At 38.8% G+C, this 19,342-nt stretch overlaps 1 protein-coding gene across 2 annotated transcripts in view; it reads left to right on the top strand.

The window, feature by feature from the left end:
• The window catches only part of ACO1 (aconitase 1), a 36,286-nt gene extending 17,029 nt beyond the window's left edge, over window positions 1-19,257 (top strand). For both annotated transcript variants that reach the window (XM_035309513.1, XM_035309514.1), the window contains exons 5-21: window positions 1,155-1,224; window positions 1,328-1,511; window positions 3,264-3,403; window positions 4,398-4,569; window positions 5,070-5,170; window positions 6,227-6,343; window positions 7,570-7,729; window positions 10,892-11,027; window positions 11,562-11,646; window positions 11,915-12,071; window positions 12,604-12,728; window positions 13,467-13,571; window positions 14,258-14,400; window positions 15,880-16,027; window positions 16,439-16,561; window positions 17,553-17,738; window positions 18,526-19,257. In XM_035309513.1, coding sequence (XP_035165404.1) covers window positions 1,155-1,224; window positions 1,328-1,511; window positions 3,264-3,403; window positions 4,398-4,569; window positions 5,070-5,170; window positions 6,227-6,343; window positions 7,570-7,729; window positions 10,892-11,027; window positions 11,562-11,646; window positions 11,915-12,071; window positions 12,604-12,728; window positions 13,467-13,571; window positions 14,258-14,400; window positions 15,880-16,027; window positions 16,439-16,561; window positions 17,553-17,738; window positions 18,526-18,639 — 2,266 coding nt within the window. In that variant the 3' untranslated portion in view covers window positions 18,640-19,257. The remainder of the gene's footprint in view (window positions 1-1,154; window positions 1,225-1,327; window positions 1,512-3,263; window positions 3,404-4,397; window positions 4,570-5,069; window positions 5,171-6,226; window positions 6,344-7,569; window positions 7,730-10,891; window positions 11,028-11,561; window positions 11,647-11,914; window positions 12,072-12,603; window positions 12,729-13,466; window positions 13,572-14,257; window positions 14,401-15,879; window positions 16,028-16,438; window positions 16,562-17,552; window positions 17,739-18,525) is intronic.
• Window positions 19,258-19,342: the final 85 nt, after the last annotated feature.

Here is a 19,342-nt window from a genome sequence, read left to right as displayed (position 1 = left end):
TTATAATAAAATCTACTTAATCGTACAAAAAAGTCGCCAAAATTTTTTTAATTATCATTTTTTTATCCTTTTTTTTTTTTTTTTTTTTTTTTACTGTAGACTCATAAGGATACAAATTCATGGGTGCCCTTTCATAGCTGATGAGAGAAAAAAGGCCAAAAAATTTTGATATACATTGCTGTCAAAAATCAACTCCTTTTAGTTTTTTTTTTTTAAAGTGTTGTATCTAAATCTTAACATAGCACTAAGGATTTTAGACATAGACACAAAATTAAAAATAATTTCCAGACTGATGTCTGGGGTAATGGGCATCAATCTAATAAACTGGAAGCCTAACCTTTTTGGTTTGTAATTGGCATATGCATCATTTTTAAGATGGGAAACTGTGTATTTCTTTCTGAACATGGTATGATTTCATCTCTACCACAGGATGAAATCAATTATTTTAATCCTTTTTCTATGTATTATAATAATGTTCTATGTATTATAATAACATTCATTTTATGTTATCATTACTATCTGGGACTATTTAGATAGTTTTTTGCAAATAATTACTTACTGTTTTAGCCTTATTTTGATTCTACCTGGGCCATGTATATATGTAGACAACATTGGCCAGCCCCATGCTTCAGTTCTGTCTAACACCTCAGCCCTAAGTTAGAGAGCTGCTACAAGTGGAAAGTTTGTTAGCCCTGTCTGTATAGAAACATGGGAACTTCAGGAAGAACCGTACAATCACTTACCAGTGATAGCCTCTATTTAACCAAAGTTGCATGGCAGTTGTGTTCCATCTCCCTTTACTACTTTGCTGATTTCTCTAGATTTACGTGTTGAAAACTTCACAATGGTGTAATGCGTAGTCTAGGTCTTCCCAAGTTACAAGTTTAAGGCCTACCACCTATATAATATGCAGATTAGTGTTTGCATTGTTACCAAACTTCATGTTTTACCTCTAAGACTTCTTAAACGCTATAGGGAACCCACACTATAATTGCCTGTAGTTTACAGCTGAGGTAAGATTAAAAGATGAGATTGATCAATGTTTAAATTAGCTAATAACTCTTCTTTCACCTTTTGGGTATATCTGACCATGCATAAATATCAGGTGGACGCTTTTTGTTTCTTTTCTGACAGCTGATTATTTTTACTTCCAGATCAGACAGCTTGCAAAAGAATCAGGACCTGGAATTTGAAAGGAACAAAGAAAGGTTTGAGTTCTTAAAGGTACAGAAAGAGTTGATCTTATTTGCACATCCAAAAATGAACAAAAATTCTTCCAGTGCTCATGTATGTTGAAAACTTTTGAAATCACTTTTTTCTGTTTCAGTGGGGCTCTCAGGCTTTTAAAAACATGAGGATTGTTCCACCAGGCTCAGGGATCATCCACCAAGTGAACTTGGAGTACTTAGCAAGAGTGGTGATGGATCAGGACGGCTACTACTATCCAGACAGTGTGGTGGGCACAGACTCGCACACTACCATGATAGATGGCTTGGGAGTGCTTGGCTGGGGTATGTGCAGTAGCTCATCATGAATAGTCCATTGGGTGATTAAGCTGTTTTTCAGGCTGTTGTGGTTTGACCTCAGCTGGTAGGTAAACTCCACCCTCAGTTGCTCACTTGCTTCCCCCTCAGCAGGATGTGGGAGAGAATCAGAAGGGAAAACTGAGAAACAAAATCATATGTGAAGATAAAGGCAGTTCAATAAGTGAAAGGAAAAAAAAAAAACCAGCAAAAACAAGGCATGCAAAAGATTATCACTTTTCACATACCATTAGCATACTGAAGCCCAGCCAGTTCCCAAGCAACATCTTCTTTAGAAAACTAGAAGGGAAGTATTACTGGATGTCCGTTTGTTCCTTAATCATTTACCTACTTCCAAAGTGTTATCATATCAAAAAGTACTGAAAAGGCTCTTATAGGCTTTGGATGCAGCTTGCACATGGGACCGTCATGCTCAGATGATGTTGCAATATACCAGTAGCTGCTTGGAAGAGTAAGCCTGTAAACTTAGCCCTGTGGTGCTCCAGAATTTGGAAAGTATGGCTGGGCATAGTCTATAACATACATACTCAAAGTATGCGGTCTTGAATCCAGCATTTCTTGCTGATGGCTGGCAGTGCTGAACTTACTTCATGACAGTCTGTGGTAGCCAGACAGGTTTGCCCACCAGCTTGACTGTGTTGACAGCTGGTTTCCCACCTAGTGAAAGGAGTCATGTGACTAGATCTTTCACAGATTTCTCTCTTTAATTGATGTAGGTGTATCATTTTGCATAAAATGGAAATTATTTTTTTAGAACCATTAAGTGGGAATAATGATAGGAGTAGCAGTTTGGCATGCATAAGGAAGTATTACAGGTAGTTTTTGTAGCTCAGTATTTAGTAAACTAAACAAAACGTAGAAGGAGGTTTGAAAGTGCAAGATGAACATTCAAGGGACTTTCTACAGGCAGAGTCATAAAACTTAATGCCCAATTAAAATCATGTGAATAAGAAGCATCGTGCTTTTAAGACTGCATATGTCTATGACATCTTCTTACTTGAGTAAGATGAGGTAGTCACCTGAACAGCATTCTTCTAATACTGAAGGTGTAGAGGTCCCACCAGCACATGCCAAAGCCCTGTTGAAACTTAATGGATTTAAAGAAGATTGTCTTAACAAGTAGTTATTTCTGTTAGTATTCTTTACAACTATCTATATCCTTTAGAATCATAGAATAGTTTGAATTGGAAGGAACCTTAAAGATCAACTAGTTCCAAACAATCTGCCATGGGCAGATTGTCTATACCCTTGACTCTAGTACTCTTTCCTTCCTTTAAAATAAGGTTTCAGGTTTTGTTTTATAGACCACAACTATTGGTTATCATATATTTCACAAACAGTGCACCATGTTTCATGCCATATCAGGGTTTTTTGTTATATGTTTATTCATTGCATGGTTAAGTCATTAAATAAAACTTGTACATCTCTCATTGTAAAAGCCAAGTCTCCTCAGAGTGAGTTACTTAGATTTATCTGAAATTCCATCTATTAGCTGAGGAACAAGATTGAAAATATGAAGCCAAAGGAAATAAAAAAGGCCCAACCTTGCAAAAACTGAAATGGGATGATGAATATCTGTTCACAGAGGGCTCAATATATCTTACTGCGTGCCTTCTTCTCTTTCACACTTCAAAACAAGTAATCAAACATATCTCATGAGTATATTTGACACTTCTCTATCTTTTGGATGGTCTGACTGTGTAATTTTGTTGCATCCAGGTGTTGGTGGCATTGAAGCAGAAGCAGTGATGTTGGGCCAGCCAATTAGCATGGTGCTTCCCGAGGTGGTTGGCTATAAGCTGTTAGGAAACCCTCAGCCACTGGTAACATCCACTGACATAGTGCTCACCATTACCAAGGTAATGAACATGTCTGCTGTTTTATCATTTTTGCTGGAAGGATGTGCATGTACTCAAAGACAGAGACACTGCTGCATACTTAGGAGCCCTCTGTGTACGTCCATGTAGTCATTTTGGTCTTTTTTGTTTCTTTGCTTTTTAAGCTTTGTTGCTCTGTGGGTTGGAACCAACTGCCCAAAGAGAACTGTGAATTTGCTATGCAAATCTGTTTCCCAAAAGCCAGATAAAATGGAACAGAGAGCTGATACCTCATGGTCAATTCCTCATGTGCAGACCTATTTAGGAACAGCAAAGCTTGTAAAAGGTTCTTAATTCTCTATCACCTCAAAATAAACATGTTGACTCTTTATTTGAATGCCTTGCGTAGAATAACATAATGTAAAACTTGAAAACAGAAAGTGCTGCAGCCTGAGTTCTTTGATATACAGGTGTTTGGCTCACATGCTCATACTATTTTTTATTCACTCTGTGACTTGAGACTGAATTAAGTATATTACAGGGTCAGCAGTACTGTTGAGTGGGAGCTCAGATATCTAGTACTTATATATTCATCCTGGAACGCTGGCTCTAGAAAGAAGCTCCAGCTCAGGAAAGTTGAGTTTCTGAATTCATCCAGATGTTGTATGTTTTCAAACATTTACAGTTTGGTTCGTGAACTTGTACAGCTGGTTCCTCCTGTTTCCCCATATTTCAGGGTTTACTGGAAAAGGAGCCCACACTTTTCATTCCTTGGAAAGTCACGTTAAGATAAACACAGTTGTTCAAAGATGGACTCTAGTTTAATTGAGAAGAAGAGCAAGTTCAAAAGGAATACATCCCAGTGTTGTATCATTATTGAAACTTTACCTCCCTCAGTCCTCATCTTTTCTAAGGGTTCTGTAGCTATTTGAAACCAGGAGACTTTGGCAAACAAGTCAAAAGGAGGATTTCATACCTTACATACAGGGGTCATTTGGTACCTAGCAATGACATAGTCACTGTATTTTTATAACAGCACCTTCGCCAAGTTGGAGTTGTGGGTAAATTCGTGGAGTTTTTCGGTCCTGGTGTAGCCCAGCTGTCAATTGCTGACCGAGCCACCATTGCCAACATGTGTCCAGAGTACGGAGCAACAGCTGCCTTTTTCCCAGTGGATGATATTAGCATTGGGTACCTGGTGCAAACTGGTGAGTTGTAAGAGAAATTAAAGATGGAATTGAAAGCAGGGATCCCAAGTCTGTATGGTGCAGTCAACAACATGGTTGAATCAGTTGGAGCCTTATAAACTTGAGTGCTTTTGAATCCATATTTGCTTTTTCAAGCTGTTTCTTGCTTAGTGTACATGTTTCTGAAGAGCCATATTTTAGATTGTTTTCCACCTATCTGCTTAACGCTGCTTGAACCTAGATTGTTGAGATTACGGAAGCAATAACCTAAGCTTTTGTTTTACAGAAGCAATAACCTAAGCTTTTGGTCCGCAAAAGCCACTAAGTCTGCTCAGTTGCTTTGTTCCTAGTGAGTCCCTAACATTTGCACCAAAAGAGTCTTTTTGTGCAATGTATAGTGTGGTCAGTGTGAAAGGCCCTTAGTCATGCATTTTTACTTTCTGTTATATACGAATACCTGTTTCATTTGTTTTGTTTGCTTTTTTTTTTTTTTTTTTTTCTGTATTTGGCTTCTACTTTAGGCCGTGATAAAGAGAGAGTTATGTGCACAAAAAAGTATCTTGAGGCTGTGGGAATGCTAAGAGACTACAAAAACTCCTCTCAGGATCCAGACTTCACACAGGTTAGAAAGTATTGCCGTTTGGCTCCTTGCTTTATATCTTGCCATATTTTAATATGACTATTGTCTGTTTTTCACAGAAACTAAAAATAATCAAGGGACTTTTTATCCTTCTATCCCTTTGGCTTGATCCGCGCAGCAGTCTTACTGCACGGGGCTCTGAGTTGAATCAGCTGGTCTCCAAGTGTGAAAATGCAGGCATCAGGACAGACTGGCTATCTGTTGAGCTGTAGCTGGTGCAGATACCGTGACTGGTTCCATGTTGTTATAAGAATCCCAGTCCAGACTTGAACAGAGCTCTTGAAGATGGTGTGGATGTGGTCTCTGTAGACCTTGTCCCAGGTTTACTGTTCTTACATTCAGCAACATATTTTACTGTGTGAATCAGGACACTTGGAAGCTCTCTTTGATAACTGCAGACCACACAAGTCGTATTCTATGAAAGAAAATCAAGATCTAAGTTTATGTCTAGGCAACTCAAGAATAGTCCTGGTTTTCTCTACCATAAGAATTCTTCTTGTAACTTATGTTCAGGTTTGGATGGTTATTGAAAAACTTCAGTAAATATGGAACTAAAGTACAAAAACAAAGATGAAACATGGGTGAGGAATAAGAAAATAGGATAATCTCTAATGTTTCACAATAAGACTCTGAACATTTTCCCTAGGGCCAAGACAAATAGTCTGCTCTGGTTTATGCCAGTACCAGGATTTCTCCACATCATTGTTTTATGAAAAGGACCCTGCTGCTAGCATGTGAAAGGACTTAGTTCTCAGAACGATGTACATTGTTCAGATGCTTCAGTCACACATCCACTTTTCAACAACTAGGCTACTTTTGAAAGCCATACCTGGGAGAAAGCATGGTCTAAAAGTAGAACTTTTCCTTTGCTGTTGATCTTTCCCTTCTAATATGTCTCTCACAATTTCTACGAAAAAAAGAATATAAAATTTTCAGATTTAGCCTTGATTCTACAGCATAGTCAAGTACACATTTAGCTTAACTGGCTTCAACTTGTCATGCAGTACTGAGTCCCCCTCTGTTTCTCTTGCTGAATAGGTTGTAGAGTTGGATCTTCATACTGTTGTGCCTTGCTGCAGTGGACCAAAAAGACCCCAGGACAAAGTTGCTGTGTCAGATATGAAGAAGGACTTTGAGACTTGCCTAGGAGCGAAGGTAGGGACTGGGAACATTTGGATCTACAAAGTAATATGTGCTTCTAAAAATACATTTTGAAGAATTACATTTTGTGGTTAACTATTGAGCTCTTTGCTTGCCTATTAAAAAGTGAATGAGGTCATTTGGTGTTTGAATGCAGTTCAGGAAATGGCATCAATGTTCATTTTGTATATTCCTCTCACGTGAAGGTGTTCCTTTTCTACTAAGCTACTATTTCCTTCTGGTTTTAGACTGCTCTTAGGCCCAATGTGTGTTCAATGTGCAGTAGGAATTTCTGAAATAACTACCTTGGATATTAGTAGTAGAGGGGTGAAGTAGATAATGCACTGACCTGTGTGCTAACTGCCCAGCTCTACATCCAGCTTTCCAAGTGGGTTATGCTCTGAGCTCCACAAGGTAGTTTTGCTTTCAGTATTCATACTAGATTCAGCAGTTCAATACTGCTTCTGTCTCCATGTCTCTTCCATGTTGGTGATAAAGACAGAAAAAAAAAGACATTTTGAGAAATACCTCAAAATTTCTACCTCATTCAGTCAAAAATAGGTGTTGAAGAAGAGCAAAATTTTAGTTTGAATCAATATGCCCAGACATGTAAGTTTCCAAAATCAGTTTGAATCCTTCCCAGATACTGTAATCCTCTCTGGTAACCTTATACAGTAACCCTACCTGTTAGATGGCAGTACAGAACTCTAGTGATGTAAATGAAGAAACTTAAAACTGCAGTGATTCTCAATAATTTTTGATTTGTTGTATGTTCCGAACTTCATTAAATGGTCTTACCCTTCCCAATATCTAAGCATAAAGTTTCACGCTGCAAACAGTGGCTTCTCGTTCTTTATATTTGCCTTCCAAGTCAGCTTGCAGCATAGGTTTGCACTGTTTGATAGACACAGTTTAAAAATCTGGTGTTTTACAGCTGAAATCTCAGGACTAGATTTTGTAACAACGCTAGCCTGATGAGTCTTTGCTTTCCGACATGTGGTCAGGAATCCATTGCAAGTGGAGCTAGAAGCATCTGAGCACCAGTAAACAGAGAATGAAATGTAGATCCCATGGAAATTATGTTTGTCCACTACTTTGACCAGAGATGCAACTTTCACCGCCAGTGCAGGCACTTGTTGTGACTAACACATACTTCTCATTGATGAAGTCTCTATCTTGTTGCTAATTTCCAGTCAAAATATTAACGACATCCTTTGGATTCTTTCTTTCTCCTCTTACAGCAAGGATTTAAGGGATTCCAGATTGCCCCAGATCGACACAACAGTGTAATGAAATTTAATTTTGAAGGCTCTGACTTTGAGCTCACTCATGGTTCGGTAGTGATTGCTGCCATTACGAGCTGTACTAACACCAGTAACCCCTCAGTTATGTTGGGAGCAGGTAAGTACCTTTGCTCAGTTTTATGTAGAGTAGTTTCTCTGTGGCTCTGGCTGTGTGTTGGGAAGATTCTAATACAACACTGCTGTTTTCATCATTTGGTATGCTAGGACAGAGAGTAGTCTCTAAGGGGTGGCAGAAGAAATTCTGGAAATAGTAGCTGGAAATGTGAGTTGAAGAAATGTGTACTTGTCCTGCACTGTCTTCTCTCCAGGACAAGCTGGAACTGAATTAACCAGAACCTCTAATGCATGTTCAGATGCACAGAAACCATTATAAAGCTCTTCTGTGACTGGAGCTGAGGAGAGGCTATTGAAAGTCAAAGAGCCATGAGAAAAGGGACAGTAAAAAAGGGTCTGTGTGTTCAAGACTGGAGATGCTCTTATCTATCAGCAGATTACAGAACATACTCTTAGCTAGAGGTTTACTGAGCTGTCAGAGCAGGAGTCTGAGGGCATGTGGGGACAAGTAAAGGAGGAAAATTGTGTTCTCTCGGATTTCTGTCTTTCATAGCCTTGTCATTTTCATGTTAACTGTATCCAAGAAATGGTCAGAGGTGGACTTTGTCCCCGACTCTTGCTTCTCACTGATCAAATACTATAATACAATTAGTATGAATTTGTTGCATTAAATTTCAAGTCATAAAAAGCAGTTACACTTTGGTGGCAGAACATGGTTCATTTCTAACCTGTACAGTGTAAGCTGAAAACTTGTCATTGCTGATGTGTGCTTCTGGCAAGAAAGTATGAATGGAGTCAGCCCAAAGGGCTTGGACTGTTTTAGCCCAGTTCAGCTCCCTTTCTCAGTTCTCTCCCTTTCTTCAAAATATCCCAACATGTAGTTCTTTCTCTCCTTTGCAAATATATGCACAGAAGTTACCTGCCATTGTTAAGATCATCACTACATTAGGGCTTCCTAGTTTGTAAGACTGTTTGTAGGGTGCAAGCTTATGCTTTTCAAAGGTCTGAATGAATGTGCAAGAGAGGATAGCTGAAATTCTTTTAGTTCTCTCAAGTTCCATTGTGTCTAGTTTGTCTATGTGATGTGACCTGTTCTTGGGCTAGCATCTTTCTTTGGGAATTTTGCAGTATCAGTAGCTCACCTCGTTCACAGCCATGATCTGTCTTTTGATTCCCAAGAGCAGGGAATGGGATGATCACCACCTAGGAGCCTGGGGGAGGGGAAGGGAAAAGAAGTCTCTTTCTTGTTCCTTTGAGAGGAACAAAATTAAAGTCTCCCAATTCACTTCCCCATGACAGGACAACCAAATCAGCACTCTTTTTCTCAGGTCCATCCTCATCATGATCAGTTGAGCTGTGTTTATTTCTTCTGAGGATCAACAAGTAGGTTTCCTCCAGGCAGACTCTCCTTACTCCGTCTTGTTCCTTTAGTTCCAGGTGGGTGTATCCCTCAGCTGTTCCACCAGCTTAGAGCACAATTTCCTTAGGCATTTGGCTCCCAGGCTAATGGTGTGCATTTTTAACCCTCTCCTCTGTGGCAGTGGGGATGCTGATCTTTCAGCTTGCTCAGCTTAATAGCTCTAAGGGTTTAACATGCAGAAAGCTCTGCAGCTACAAATGTTGGTACTTTGAACACATTCACTGCGACATAATGCACAGCAACCTGTTCTGCTGCCTTTCCATACAGCAAGCAGCACTTAAGCTTTGACCTTGTAAAGAAGGAGAAGAATAAATTCTCTCAGTCTCTGGTGACTGTGCACTGTGATGTTTAGAACCCTCAGAGATACAGAAAAGATGAACATTTCACTTTCAAAGTGGGATTTGAAATTAAATTGAATAAAACATTCAGTGCACCAGCACTTACTAACCAAGCTAAGAGAAATCCTGAATATGAATAGCTGTTTCAAACAACAACAGTGTATCCTGTGCACTAAATGGTATTTGAGGGTTGTGTGCCTGTAGGGACAATGAGTGTATGTTATAGAAGCTTTGTCAGCCTAATCTGACTTTAAAAAGGTTTTGGACTAAGGTTACTCAAAGTAACTTAAGTTCTATCATTTTCTTGCCTTTTAGTGTTTGACTTTGCCTTCTTTTCAGAGGTGGTATTTGCAGGAAAACGGAAGTCAGTACTTTCAGACAGGCTCTCAGGTTCAAGAATGATTATCTTGATCATGGTCACCTTTTGAAAAGTACCCAAGAGAACTGGAAAGCTCCAGTTCCCACAGCTTTTCTCTGACAGCTAAGAAGCATCAGCAATTTCAGGAATATAAAGTGTTTTTTTTTTTTTTTTTTCTTTTTTTTTTTAATATCTACCTTTATGCCTCCAAATCTAATAGTCTAGGCCTTCTCACAGCACTGAAAGTGGAAGTCTCCAGGTCATGTCTAATGCAGCAGCCAAACAGCTGACAGAAACAAACCAGTTTGATAATATCTTTCTGCTGGAGATCATGTTGGATCAAAGCAGAGATGACGTCTATTTTCTTATCTAAGTGGGTGTGAGATAGAGAAAATGAGGCATGGGAATACGAAGTTTTGCATAGTTTGCATAGTTGCTGCTCGTTTTATGTCCATCCTGGGAAAGAGCTGGAGATGTTTTTTTTTTCTGAACATTCCTCTGCATATGGACTATTCATTTAAAAAGAAGAAGGTCAGCTTCTTAATCACCTCTATGCTCATTACAAATCAGGAGTAGTAAAACAGCTCTTCTGTAACAAGCTGCAGATTGTGAGATAGCTTGTTTATGACAAGGGCCAGAGTTTCTGCCCTCAGATGCAGATAGTAATGAGTGCACCAAGTCATATATTGGTAGTTATTTCAGCTCTGGGTCAGTAGACGGCCATAAGTGGGAAGGTAACAATCCTTCGTTGCACTTTTTGTGAGATGTTTCTCTGATGGCTAATGTTCGCTTAACCATTTGAGATCTGGATGTCTACATTCTGCCCCAGTGTGAGTGCACATTGTTGAATGTGACTTCATGGGACTTTCTAGTGGAGCAGAAATTGCAGGCTGGATTTACAGTGCAGCACAACACTTGAGCTCTATCTGGTTACTCAGGGATTAGTGCTGTAGTTAGCCGTAACATTTCATTGCTGGAAATTGAATCCTTTCTGTTTTCCAGTTATTTAATGGCACTGCTATTAACGTGTTGATCCAGCAAACTATACTACTTCCAGGAAAAACTGCAACTATCATTTGCATTTTTCAGGATTGCTTGCTAAGAAAGCTGTTGAAGCTGGTTTGACAGTGAAGCCATACATTAAAACCAGCCTGTCCCCAGGAAGTGGGGTTGTTACTTACTATCTGAGGGAGAGTGGAGTTATGAGTTACCTTTCTCAACTGGGGTAAGAACACTTCTCTTTCTGTTGTCCAATGGCTGCTTCTGTTGTCCAATGGCTGCTTCACTGCACTGACAAGTGCTGCAATAGAACAACTATTTCTCTGCACAGCTTAAAAGATGCCCTACTGCATGATTCCGCATAAGTTAATGCATTGCTGTTGTGCTGGCTGACTTTGTGTTAACTTGGAAGAGTGATTGGTGCATTCTGTAGCTTCTTGAATACTCATGTTCTTACGCAGGAAAAAGTTTTTTTTTTTTTTTTTTTTTTTTTTCCCCAGAATAATGATTTTGAAATAGCACAAATGGCAAAATATTGTAGTCTATCTTGCTAGATAAAATATTTTCCTGCTCTTCACTCTGTGTACCTGGAGAATCATTGCAATGATAAAAATGGAGCATTCTTAAAAATTCTGTTTTCAGTAGCAATTCATTTGTTAAAACTGTACATCTTCTGAAAGTAACCCTACCCAACTGCTTAGTTAAACACCTTGCTTCAAAATATCTTTTTGTTTGCTGATGGTTTTTGTACTCTGTCTAGGTTTGATGTGGTGGGTTATGGCTGTATGACATGTATTGGCAACAGTGGACCCCTGCCAGACTCTGTTGTTGAGGCCATTACACAGGTATGCATCAGTCAGATTTTTCTGTGCAGTTTATTTAGATAAGCTGTTCTCTGTTGTGTGCTGTACTTGAGCATAACCTTCTCACCTGCATACAAAGTAAATTCAGTTTATATTCCATATTCTATGGGAGGTGCTTTGGGATCTTGTGGGAGGAGAGAGTTGTGTGACTGTCCAGTTGTTGATGTTGCAGCACAGGACAACTCTGCAGACCTGTTGTGCATGTGGAGTCTGCAAGCTCTGCAGCTTCCTTTATCTCAAATTCTTGCAGGGAGACCTCGTAGCAGTGGGTGTACTGTCTGGCAATAGGAATTTTGAAGGGCGTGTCCATCCCAACACCCGTGCTAACTACCTGGCCTCCCCACCACTAGTGATTGCCTACGCAATTGCAGGGACCATCCGGATCGACTTCGAGAAAGAGCCTTTGGGTAAGACACTGCTGGGATGCTTATAAATGGAACTCATTGGAATCGAGCCTTCAAAAATGCTTGTCCTGTGGAGATGCTTCAAATGCCTGAGTGCCTCTGGGATTCAAAGCATACCAAGTGTTAAACAACAGAGTAATAATGGAGTCTGGATGTTGGAAGAAAATAGGTCTGACCAATATTCAGATTCCATGGGGGATATTTTGGTTATATCCCAATAAATGCGGTGGCCTTTCATGCACAGCCTAACCTAGCAGACTTTCTCTGAGTAGATAGTTCAACTCAAGATCCTTTCTAACCTAAATTTTTCTTCAAATCATTCTGGCAGACTGGTGGAAATCACAAAAAAAGGCATCATTAAGGCCCTCCTCTGTCAGAGCCTTGTAGATGAAAGAGTGCTTCTCATGAGTTCTGGTTAGGCTAGCATGACCACGTAACTGAAAGACATGACAAGATACACTTTTCTTTATTCTTTTTTTTTATTTATTTTAATGGATCATTTATAGAACAGATATAACAATACAAATTTCTACAGGAATAAATGCTTCGGGGAAGAAGATTTTCCTAAAAGACATCTGGCCAACACGAGATGAGATTCAGGCTGTTGAGCGTCAGTTTGTTATTCCTGGGATGTTCAAGGAGGTCTACCAAAAAATAGAGGTGAATTAATCCTCAGGGAAGTGGTTTGGTTGATGTGCTGTGCTATTCTGAAGATGTTAGATAAGGTGGTCTTGGCAATGAAACGAACATTTTCCTTCTGTTCCTGTTACTCCTTTTATGATAAGTGTTGAAATGAGATTTTATTTTTTATTTCTAATTACTTCTGGCTAGTTAATTGGTTCTTACGGCCAGTCATGTCCTGTAAAGTGCTCCTTAATGATTTTCTAATGTAAGTTACAGATGATGGGCTCTAAACAGTTATTGCAGGCTGATACTAGAAAGTGAGATATTCCAGCCTCACAGATTCTTTCTCCTGAGCTGACATAAAATTCATCTGCATTACCTAATATCATTCATGCCAGAGGAAAACATGTACTTGGCAATGTCTTTCTGCAGGTCTTCCTCAGGTGCTGAAACAAAATGTTCTTTAGGTCTACGTGTTAGGAAAACTTAAGATTAATGATAAATACACTTGAGAGTTATGAAGTGTTATCTGTATACATAACAGGCAAATGTCAGAAAACTGGATAAGCAACTCTTCTGTAACTTAGGGAGGGTACTTGCTTTTAATAGGTAGAATCATTTGAAAAAAAATAATTAAAGTGTCGTAAGAATTTCACAAAGTGCAAGTCCAAGACTTATGCTGAAGTCAAATTTGTGGTTTTACCTGGAATCTGAAATGATTCCATTACTTCTGAAAACTTATAATGGGATTATTTTATTGTATGTTTTTTCCAGACAGTAAATGAAGCTTGGAATGCCTTAGAAGCTCCCTCAGACAAGCTGTACACTTGGAATCCCAAGTCAACGTACATCAAGTCTCCACCTTTCTTTGATGGTCTGGTACGTGCACACTCTCCCTTTGAATCAAGGCAAACTTGACGAGTGCTAAAGATGAAGCAGAGGCACTTTAAGGGGCCTGGGAACATCCATCATAGCCTACTGAGACCTTGTTTCTCAAATGTTAGCATGACACCCATTGTGTTCTTTTGAATACAAAGGCACAACTGAAAATTGCACTGAAAAGTGCAAAGATTCTGTTGTTTCAAGACTTCTGAAAATTCTCCTTTCTTTTTAGGCTGGAATAGTATTAAGTAGTAACAAAGCAAGTGAAAGAAAAAGAAAAGAACCCAAAGATCTTTCTGTCTGTGTTTTGCACTAAATAGTTCAGTGCTCAGATTGCAGTTTCAGCACTGTTTAAAAGAAAATTCAAATTTCAATGCATGCAGATGTCCTGGAATTCTGGATTTACTTCTATGTTCATGCATGTGCTGTTGAAGCCCCCATCTAACTTTTTTGCCTCATCTATTTTATACATGCATAAACTTGCTGACAAGCACCCATGGTATCAGGTTTGGTTCAAGAGCATCTACAATTTTAATAGGGTTGTTTTTTTTAGCGTCTTCTAAATCGTATGAAAAGAGAAGCTCTATTTTGCAAATTTCTTATACATATCTTGCCCTTTTGAGAAAGATGATGGAATTATATGTCACGTTTTAATGATTCTCTTTGTATATGTTGTGGCTTAGACTTTGGCTCTTCAGACCCCCAAAACTATAGAAGGTGCTTATGTCCTGCTGAGTTTTGGAGATTCTGTGACAACTGACCACATATCTCCAGCTGGGAATATAGCAAGGAATAGTCCTGCAGCACGTTATTTGACCAGCAGAGGGTAAGCAGTAATTTTTGTATTTTTCACAAATTGAGAAGAGGAAACAAGCCACAATTACTACACCATGTTACAGGCACATGTATCTGCTGTACACTTGTGTACCTTGGATGATGCCTGGAAAATATATAAAAGAAAGAAAAGCATTCCTATCTGTGCTGTTTCAGTAGCAGCCACTGATTTTAAGAGCTTGTGTAGGGTGTGCAGAATCTATTATACTGGAAAGCTGAAGGCCTATGTATGGAGAGGGGAAGATGATGACTTTCAGGGTAGTTTTTGTAGAAAGTCAATTCAAAAATCTGGTAATAGGTATTTTTCTCCCTGTGGTCACAGTCCTTGGGGCCAACAACTAATTCTATACTCAATTCCCTTAGCAAATGCAGTGATACATTGTATGTGGGATATCATGAGCTACAGAACATCAGGAAGTTTAGGTTTTGGTGCAGCTGCCATGACTGGCAAAGCTGTTGCATTCAGACTCCAAACTTGTAAACTGTTAGTCTTTTTCTATGGCCAGCCTGTCAGTTTAGTACCGTGGGTTCAACATAAGGCAAGACCCTGGGCTTCCTGAGTCTACCTATTTAGTCTTCACATGTAATATGTTAGGTTTATTCTCTGGTTTAGTACTTCTTATACCTTCAGTGGTATTTTGAGGAACAGCACTGACATTTTAGAAATAAAATATTTTCATTGCAGTAAATCTGGAGAGGAAATTGGTTAAAACTGTGTGGTATACTGACAAGTAACTGTTTTGGCCTCTTTGGCCCACTACTATCAGTCACTTTGGAATCTAAGTAAGTCCCCCCCACATTACAAAACAGATGTTGTATTTCATAGCTGCCTTATGGATATAGCCCAATACAAACAGTCCAATTTTATGTCACATTCCAGCAATTTTGTTTTTTACTGGTTAGGGTGGAGTCTCCCCTCATTCCCATATTCCTATTTCCAAATGAATTTTTTCTTCCTTAATTCAAACTTCCAGCAGGAATCTCACTTTTCCTTTTAGACGTTTAGCACAGTGGTGTATCTTTGTTCTAGATGCTATGGTAATATAAATAACCATTATGATTTACAGAAGCCAGATATTAAGAAAAGCTTATATTGCTTCTTCTGACCAACACAGCTATATCTGTGCGTCAGTATCAGATACTATTTTGTAGGGCAAAGGGTGAGAATGCCATTGAAGCTGCTTTCTGTGCCCAAGCTAAGCAGGCAAACTTCTCTCTCTCTCCCTCTCTCTCGTGTGCACGCTCTCTTTCTCTCTCTTTCTTTCTTTCTTTCTTTTTCTATTTTTTTTCTTTGCTCTTTTTCTTCCAAGGAAACTGAAGTGTAGAAGTATCAGATAGCTGGATATTACTGCCATGATGGGAACTGTGTTCATACCTGCCTTAGAGACACCAGTTCCTCATTTTATCTAAAAATATAGAGTTCGTCAGTCTAAAACTAACACTTTTTAATTTTTCTCTTTTCCCTTAATAGCTTGACTCCTCGAGAGTTCAATTCTTATGGCTCCCGCAGAGGGAACGATGCTGTCATGGCTAGAGGAACCTTTGCAAACATTCGTCTGGTGAACAAATTTATTGATAAACAGGGACCTCAAACTATCCATTTCCCTTCGGGGGAAACTGTAAGTAATACATGTTGCTGTAAAATAAAGCTCACCGGTGGTTGGATTAACACTAGCTTTCCTCCTTACAGTTTAAGTCATTTACTTCAGTGCCTTTTAAGTAAAGCTAGTGAGGGGAATGGAGATCTATTGACTTAAGGCAGCAGGTCACACAAATACCTATGTAATGTGGTGCTATCAGGCTTATCAGTGGAGAGGATAACCATGATAGAAGTGACAGTGAAAGGTGCAGGTTTGTGGTGGGCATGAGTTCAAGCCAGAAGTCACAAAGTGCTGTATAACTAACATCCTTAACATACAGCTTGGCAGAAAGTGTGGGCTTCAGCTCTTCATGTGATTTTTTCCTTGCTTCCCCAGAACTGTATTTCTACCCAGAAAAAGTGTATAAAGTGTTTGATATTTTCATTCCAGCTGGACGTGTTTGATGCTGCAGAAAGATACAAGCAGGCTGGCCATCCTCTGATTGTGCTGGCTGGGAAGGAGTATGGTGCAGGAAGTTCCAGAGACTGGGCAGCCAAAGGACCATTCCTCTTGGTGAGTAATTACAGTAGACAAGAAGAAAGACAATAGTTAGAAGTTAATTCATCCTTTATGAAGAGTAGCTTATAACCAGTATCCTGAGTAGCTTGATAGTAAAAGTTATTTTGAAATACAGTATGTGTCCAAGAGCCACAGTAGAGTTACAAAGCTATTTAAATATTCATAGAGCCCATTCAGGCAGGAAATCTTGACTGATCTTCATCTAGCCAGAAAGCCCATTTTCTTTACTGTTGCATCATGCAACCCAGTAAGCCTTGGGTCTGCTTCCAGCTGCTTTTTTCAGCTTGCTTACCAGGGAAGATATAAAGTATAAGTGAAGAGTAGTATTAGTGAATATGAAATTTAGCATTGCTTCACCATGCAGGTTGCAGGAATACTTAAATATTGTGATAGTATCGTAATATTCAGGTACAGTAGATTATCTGTTTTGTTCTCTGTCCTGTCCTACACTATTCAGCAGCCTTTCCAAACTCTGACTGATGTTTTCTCAATGTGAAATTTTTGAATGCAATGGTTATGTATATTATTATACAAGACTGTAGAAGAGTTAGTGTTTAGGATTACGTTTGTCTGATTTTTTGTTTTTCACCTTCCTGTAGTAGTGAATTTTTGTCTTAACTGTATTAACATGTAAAAACGTAGAAATCAATTACAATGCAACCTGGAACATGTAGTGTAAGAGGATAACATTGAATTAACAAGAGCTAGAGAAATCACTACAGCTGCACTACATACAACATGTTAAAGAGGTACACAGGATTCCAGAAAAAGTGCCTGTAATTTTTTCACAATCTTTCTTTTAAAGATGTTTGGAAAGTGACATATAATCAAGTCATTCTAGAGTCTGCTGTTGGACAGGATACTGCCTCTAACACTAGCTGATAAATGAAAGGATAGGACCTCAAACATACCAGTTGCCTTCCTGTGAGCACAGAAAGACTATCCTGAACCACGTAGATAAGTATATATGTTATGTACTTCCCAGGGTGTCAAGGCTGTGCTTGCTGAAAGCTATGAGAGAATTCATCGGAGTAACCTAGTAGGGATGGGAGTGATTCCTCTGCAGTATTTACCTGGAGAAGATGCGGCGACTTTAGGACTCACTGGAAGGGAGCGTTATACAATTATCATTCCTGAAAAACTAAAACCACAGATGAACATCCAGATCAAGGTATGAAATGCCTAAGGGCTGAGTGTTCTACAGCACTATGATTTCACTCTGAGTAACTATCTCTTCAAACAACATGCTTTCCAGTAAGCTTCTCTCTTTTTAGTAAGGGAAAAAAATCAAGACAAGGGCAGAGGGGATGAAAACAGTCATTCTAAGAGGGATTTGTTATGATGGGAATTAAAAACAGTATGAACAAACTGTTTTCATTCAGCACAAAGTAGTCATAGTAAGTAGTCTGGAGTAGTCTACAAGAGTTGTTTACATATATTATCTAATTAACTGTCCTGAAATGGAAAAGCCTTGATCCCAGTGAATTCATCAGCTTATCTGGAAGAAACTAAGTGAGTTTTCATTAAAACTAAAATAGTTTTATTCACTTCCTGCACTCATCTTTGTGCTTTTCTTATTCCCATACTAAGCTCCATAGGAAGCTAAAGAAATTAGTATTGCTGTTGTACCATAGCCAGGAAAATGACCATACAGAAAGGGTGATTAGCTTTCATGCCCCTAGGCTTGAAATCAACAATAAATCTGAGAGAGTCAGTAAATGCAATGCAGAGTCTGCTTATTATGGTTTGTTTCAAACAAACTTCCTCTGAAGCATCTGGCTGTGGTATAGTGTGGCACCTTGTCCTAAAAAAAAATCTGATGTCCAGTCCTTCTTCACTTTGGCTTTTTAATCACAATTTTTTCTTATGATTGCAAAACTGTCATAATATCCTCTATTTTACTACCATGTCCATGTGGAAAGTTCTGCTGCTTGAATGACTCTCTTTGACCCCAACAGCTGGATACTGGGAAAACCTTTCATGCCATCATGAGGTTTGACACTGATGTGGAGCTCACTTACTTCCACAACGGCGGCATTCTGAACTACATGATTCGTAAAATGGCATCCTAATCAAAAACATTAAGCGAAGCTGTCCAGGTAAAGCCTGCTTCTGGTGAACACAATAAAACCATATAGTAATCATGAATTCAAAAGTGTGAACCATAAAAATAAACAGTGTTGTTTGTTTGTTATTTAACAAGCTTTTTGAAAGGCTTGTTCACAATGCTGAATGATTCTGTGTATCAGGAAACTGGACACTCTTACCCAGTTAAAGAAAACAATCTTTTATTACTTTTGTATGGTGGTTGGCTTGACTTACCTTAGAATACTGTGCAAAAGTCATTAAAATACTGATGGAATCTGTGGATCTGTTGAAGGTAATGCTGATTTTATATATTTCGTCCATGTACTTTGACTCTGAAGTTCAGTTCTATGCTCATATCAGTGGTCCAAAAACTAACTGACAATATACAATTAATTTTTATTCTTTCCTGAGTACCTGATATTGACTCACTTTCTTACTCAGTTGACCAGAATTTGAATCTAATACTGAAATTAATTATTTAGCTGTTTATTAATTTAAAAAAAAATGTGAACTCTGTTCCTTTAAAACCTAAGCCTTTGTGAAAAGGTAGACCTATTGGGGATAATATTTCTAATGGATAAAATAAAACTTATTTTAAAGGAGCTTGGTGTGTTGTTTCATGTTATCCTCAGTACTGAGACACAGAACAAAGCTTTGACTTTACTGTCATTGTAGGAGCAAGATTCT

This window comes from Oxyura jamaicensis, chromosome Z, assembly GCF_011077185.1.
Source record: "Oxyura jamaicensis isolate SHBP4307 breed ruddy duck chromosome Z, BPBGC_Ojam_1.0, whole genome shotgun sequence".
NCBI lineage: Eukaryota > Metazoa > Chordata > Aves > Anseriformes > Anatidae > Oxyura > Oxyura jamaicensis.
The sequence above is the reverse complement of the archived record's forward strand: the minus strand, read 5'-3'. Positions and strand labels throughout refer to the sequence as shown.